This window comes from Miniopterus natalensis, chromosome 7, assembly GCF_054644295.1.
Source record: "Miniopterus natalensis isolate mMinNat1 chromosome 7, mMinNat1.hap1, whole genome shotgun sequence".
Taxonomy (NCBI): Eukaryota; Metazoa; Chordata; class Mammalia; order Chiroptera; family Miniopteridae; genus Miniopterus; species Miniopterus natalensis.
Genome location: NC_142087.1, coordinates 28,014,723 through 28,020,242, shown reverse-complemented (window position 1 = coordinate 28,020,242; position 5,520 = coordinate 28,014,723). Strand labels below are relative to the sequence as shown.

At 65.8% G+C, this 5,520-nt stretch overlaps 1 protein-coding gene across 1 annotated transcript; it reads left to right on the top strand.

Moving 5' to 3' along the window:
* The first annotated feature begins 1,938 nt into the window (after window positions 1-1,938).
* Window positions 1,939-3,703, top strand: NKX2-2 (NK2 homeobox 2). Its single transcript, XM_016211957.2, has 2 exons — window positions 1,939-2,197; window positions 3,141-3,703. The coding sequence occupies exons 1-2, from the start codon at window positions 1,939-1,941 to the stop codon at window positions 3,701-3,703; spliced, it is 822 nt and encodes a 273-aa protein (XP_016067443.2).
* The last annotated feature ends 1,817 nt before the right edge of the window (window positions 3,704-5,520 follow it).

Genomic DNA, 5,520 nt, shown 5'->3' with positions numbered 1-5,520 from the left:
GCGCTCGGGAGGGCCCGCGCCACGGCGCCCGGGCGGGAGGCGAGGCCGGGATGCGGGCGCGCGGCCCCGTCTCGCCCCTCCCGCCCCCAGGCACAGCGCCCCGCAGCAGCTCAATTGGGGGGCGGGCGGGCAAAAGGTAGCAAGGCCCCCTCCCCTACACAGACACCCCCCTCAACAACCTGCAGGGAGGGGCAGGAAGCGCGGCGCCAAGGAGAGGTTCTGTGCCAGGAAAGTTCTGCCCAGGCTGCCCAGAGGTTGGGAACGTGACCCGCACCTAAGGCAAGCTGGGGGCCCGCACCGCGTCCTCCGAATGCGCCCCTGGGGCGTCCAAAGGGGAACGAAATGAAAACGCGCTCGGAGCAGGAAAACGCAGCGCCATCCGCCCGCCCTGCGACCCCCACCCACCCCGCGGCTTTCGGGGTCCTCCCTTGGGCAGGAGACCGAGCCCCCACCCCCACTCCCTTCGCGTCTCCACGGCCGCACGAGGCTGCAGAGGGAGGGGCTGGAGAGAGTGACCTGTTAGGGGGCAGGAAGGTTGGGGGGGGTCTGCCTAACCGTGCTCCACCCGAAGCGCGAGGCCAGCGGAACCCCTGAGCCTCGGGCCCGGGTACCAACCCCTCCTAAGTTCCCCACCCCCACCCTCCCCTCCCGGGGCCGCCCCAAAAGCCGCCAGTGAACTGCGCGGAGACGGAGGGGCAGGCAGAGCGAAGGAAATAAAAAGTCTTTAGCGAATAAAGGGGCGCAGGGGGGCGGGGGCGTTGTCCCCGGCGTGGCTTCGGCCGCGCGGCCGGCCCTCTTCGGGGTCTCGGGCTCCCTCGCCGCGAACCAGAATCAATTAGTTGCCTTGTCATTTCCAGTGCTCATCCCTAAGCCTCAACCAAAATATTGACCTAGGCGGCTTACAGAAGTTGGGCTCTTGCCATTTGAACCGGATCTTGTTCGGGAGCCACCAGCGATGCGCAGGGGAGGTTTCCGCGGCTCGGCGGCCGCCCCCCCTTCCCCAAAGGCGCCGCCCGTCGCCCCTTTCCCGGCTGGGGGGGGGCCGGCGCCCGGGGCGGGGAGGTGGGGACCCGCGGGTTTCCTCGGGGGGACTTCTTCCCTCCTCTCGGTTCGTTTGGTACTCTCGCCCCCTCCCCCCGCCCCCGCTTTTTTAAAGATGCAATTTGTTCAAACGGCGCTTTCAAGTGTGTGGGCTCGCGAGCGACAGCGGTGGTCCTTTGTATGTAAATACCGAGTTTTTAGAAAAAGGCTCTCCCCGTCTTTGCAATTAATTGACACGTTACACCTCTCATCTCGCTCTAGAGGGCCGCTGGCTGGGAGCGCGGAGCTCCCCAAAACCCACAATTTCAAATCTGCAAATACAGTCTTCATCCACTTGACTTCCGAGACCCGCCCACACGTGTCCAACCTTTGGGTTTTAATGTCTCCCCCCCTTTTTTTTTCCGCCCTCCCCTCCCTCCCTCCCCCCTCCCCCTCCCCTCCCCTCCCCTCCCCCTCTCCCCAGGTTTGAGAGAGGAGCCCAGCCTTATATGGACTGATCGCTCGGGCAATGGCCCATTTCCCCCGCGCCACCAGCCGCCACCGCGCGCCCCGCGGCCGCCGGAGCCCGAGCTGACGCCGCCTGGGCTCCGCGCCGACGCGCACACCGGGCCGGCGCCGCGCCGCGCGGCTCCCCGCGTCCATTTCCGCGGCCTCTCGGCGAAGACGCAGGCGCCGCGCTGCGCTCTCCTCCTCCCCCCCTCCCCATCGGTTGTTTTTTTTTTTTTCTTCCTTCCCTTCCTCTTTTTCAAAATAATTATATCAATAATTAAAGCCCACCCCCTCTCCCCTCCCCCACCCCTCCCCCCCCACGGCCCCCTCCCCGCCCCGACGGGGGAGCGCCAAGAACTGACCAAGTGCCGCTACAACTTTGAGACCTAAATCCCGAGGTCCCGAGCCATGTCGCTGACCAACACAAAGACGGGGTTTTCGGTCAAGGACATCTTGGACCTGCCGGACACCAACGATGAGGACGGCTCCGTGGCCGAAGGGCCGGAGGAGGAGAGCGAGGGGCCAGAGCCCGCCAAGAGGGCCGGCCCGCTGGGGCAGGGCGCCCTGGACACGGTGCAGAGCCTGCCCCTGAAGAGCCCCTTCTACGACAGCAGCGACAACCCCTACACGCGCTGGCTGGCCAGCACCGAGGGCCTGCAGTACTCCCGTAAGTAGCGAAACTTGGCCGCCGCGGTCGTGGCCGCCTCCGCAGCGCTGGACGCGGGGGGGGGGGGGGGGGCCGGGGAAGGCGCCCTGGAAGCCCCGACCCCTCACCCTGCGCGCCTGCAAGATGCTTAACACTTGCTGGGGACGCCTGAACCGCTTCTCTCGTCAAGCGCTCCTAGTCCCCTAGATGGACTTGGTCTCAGATATATATTTTTTTTTTTTCAAAGAGAAAAATTAAGAGGAACAGGGCAGGGGAGTAACTCCCCAGGCGGGGTGCAGAAGCCAGCCCGGGCTGGGGCTCCCCGGTGGCTCCCCAGCCCCGTAAGGACAGGCCCCGAGCCCTGGAGCCGGCCAGCGAGCCCCGGGCGCCCGCAGAGGGCGGGGGAGGCGCTTGGTGGTCCGCGTATAAATAGCTCGCCCTGTCCCTGGAACCATCATAGAGGACGCTTTGTGCGGACCGGAAGGTGTCCAAAAAGGTCCGAAAACAAAACAAAAACGAAAAGCCCCCAAAAACCTGCCTTAAATGGCCTGGCCGATCAATGCCCGGATTGTGGGGGTTTTCTTTTAAAAATCTGCCCACGTCGCTCCGGAAAGAAAACTGCTTAAGGGGGCAGAAGCCCTTAACCCGCGATGATCTTCCCCGCGCGCCACTGCCCCCCAGATATGAACCCACACTGTGCGAACCCCTAGAAACACAAGACCCGAGTCCCCAATCCTGCCGCTTCTGCACGTTTCGCCGGGCGGACGCCAACGGCTTGGCCCGGCGCGTAGCAGGGCCGGGGGCCGGAGGGGGTGGCGCAAGGCGAAGGCGGCGGGGGCGCGCGGCGGGGCGCGGGGCCGGAGGGCGCGCGGCGGGCCGTTGGCGCACGGAGGGTCGGGGCGCGCGGGACCCGGCTGCCCGGTGCGCGGCCTCCGGGCGCCTCACGCGCTTCTCTCCCCCGCAGTGCACGGGCTGGCGGCCAGCGCTGCGCCCCAGGACGCGAGCTCCAAGTCTCCGGAACCTTCCGCCGACGAGTCGCCGGACAATGACAAGGAGACCCCGGGCGGCGGGGGGGACGCGGGCAAGAAGCGGAAGCGGCGGGTCCTGTTCTCCAAAGCGCAGACCTACGAGCTGGAGCGGCGCTTCCGGCAGCAGCGGTACCTGTCGGCGCCCGAGCGCGAGCACCTGGCCAGCCTCATCCGCCTGACGCCCACGCAGGTCAAGATCTGGTTCCAGAACCACCGCTACAAGATGAAGCGCGCCCGGGCGGAGAAAGGTATGGAGGTGACGCCCCTGCCCTCGCCGCGCCGCGTGGCCGTGCCCGTTTTGGTCAGGGACGGCAAACCGTGCCACGCGCTCAAAGCCCAGGACCTGGCAGCCGCCACCTTCCAGGCGGGCATCCCCTTTTCGGCTTACAGCGCGCAGTCTCTGCAGCACATGCAGTACAACGCCCAGTACAGCTCGGCCGGCACCCCCCAGTACCCGACAGCACACCCCCTGGTGCAGGCCCAGCAGTGGACTTGGTGAGCGCCGCCCCTCCGGGACTCGTGGCCCCGGGCCCGGGCTCCACCCCCGCGGCGGCCGCCGAGGCGAGGAGAACTGGGTCCTGGCGGCGGCGGCGGTGATGGTGATGGTGATGGTGATGGATCGTGGAGTCGAGCTGACTCTGGGCCGCGTTGGGGAGGCGCCGCCCCGGCCCCTCTCCCTGCGACCCTCGGAGAGGGCTGAGCTCCACGAGCCGTGTTTACAGGACGGGTGCGCGGCTTCGCTCTTTGCCCCCCCCCCCCCCGCGGGACCGAACCGAACCGACTCCGCGCTCACGTCCCAACTCGAGGAGAAAAAGACCAGCGCCCCTGCCCTCCCCCTGCTTCTGTGAATTTTGTTGAATCTGTTTGCGTGAGTAGCGATATTGTCAACAGTCTTCTAAAGCAAGTGGAGAACACTTTAAAATAGAGAGGGTTTGGGGTCTCCCCTTTTTTTTTTTTATAAGAAAATACTACATATTTATGGCCATGTAAACGTTCTGACAACTGGCGGCAGATTTCGCTTTTCGTTGTAAATATCGGTGGTGATTGTTGCCAACATGACCTTGGAGACGGGCCTGTGCTCCCCAGAGGCCCAGCTCCTTCCTTTGTGGTTTGTTTTGGTTTGCTTCTGTTCGGTTACCTCTGTTTTCTTTTCTTGCCCTTTTTATTTTGTCCAGTGCGAACATTTCTTAAATATGAAACAGGAAAAATGTATGGGCGCGAAGCCCCCGCCCGTCGCCCGCGTCCTGAGCCCCGGAACGTGGAGCTCAGTGGTTCCGGGAGGTTCCCCGAGAGCGCCGGGCGCTGAAAGCTTTCGATTTTTTTAAATAAGAATTTTAATAAAAATCCTGTGTTTAAAAAAAAAAAAACAAAAACCAAGCCCGGCCCTCCCGTTTGTCACTTTGTCGCCCTGCGCCCGGCCGGGGCTTTGGGCAGGGACCCCGGCCCAGCCGCGCTCCTCCCCGTCACCCAGGCTTCTCCTCTGGGCGGGGACCCGGGCCCGGCCGGCAGCGCCTGGGGTGCGGGAGAGGCTCGCTCCCGGCCCCGCCTCACCGCGCCGACCTCGCCGGGGCGGGCGGGGCGCGCCCCGCACCTCGGGCCCCGCGCTGGGGAGCGGGCGCTGCGCCTCGGGCCCGCGAGCTCTGGACCTTCGCCCGGGGTCGCCCGCGGGCTCCGCAGCCTCCCCGCCGGCCTGGCGCGCCGAGCCCCGGGCCGCGGCCTCCCGGCTTTGGCAGAAAAAGTGACTTTGGAAAATGCAAAGGCGAGGGAGCGAGCCCCCCTCGCTCGCCCAAATCTACGAGTGGCTCCTTCAGCCTGAGAAGCTGTTGAAGCCACTACACTCGATGACTTTCACTTTGTTGCATTTGATTTACCTCGCGCTAAGGAGGGAAGGGGGGGCGCAGAGGCTGAGGCGCGCCGGCTTCCCTCTATTCCCCACCCCCTCCTCAAAATCCCCGACCCGGGCTGTCGGGGAGACGGCCCCCCGGCGCGGGCTCGGGGGCGGGGAGAGGGGAGCCCTAGGCTGGGGCTGCAGGGGGGCGCCGGGGAGGGAGTGGGGCGCTGCGCCTCCTCTAGGCTCTTTGGCGAGGGAGAGCCGGGGAGCGGGGGTCGGTGGCAGCCCCTGCTCACAGGGGTTCCGCCCCCACCCTTCCTGCGTTTCAAGCCCCCTGCCCTGGGACTGGGTCCCCACCCTCCTCGCCTAGCCTTTGGCTCCGCGCAGTCCCCCAGGCCAGCTCTTTGGCCTGAAGTTGGGGGGATTGCTTGCTAAAAAGTAGGGGTTTGGGGGGGGGGGTGCGTCGGCCTCCAAGGCTGGGCTGA

Coding starts and splice junctions, on each gene's coding strand:
- NKX2-2 (XM_016211957.2), top strand. CDS start 1,939: ATGTCGCTGACCAACACAAAGACGGGGTTTTCGGTCAAGGACATCTTG. Junction 2,198..3,140: donor CGAGGGCCTGCAGTACTCCC/GTAAGTAGCGAA, acceptor TCTCCCCCGCAG/TGCACGGGCTGGCGGCCAGC.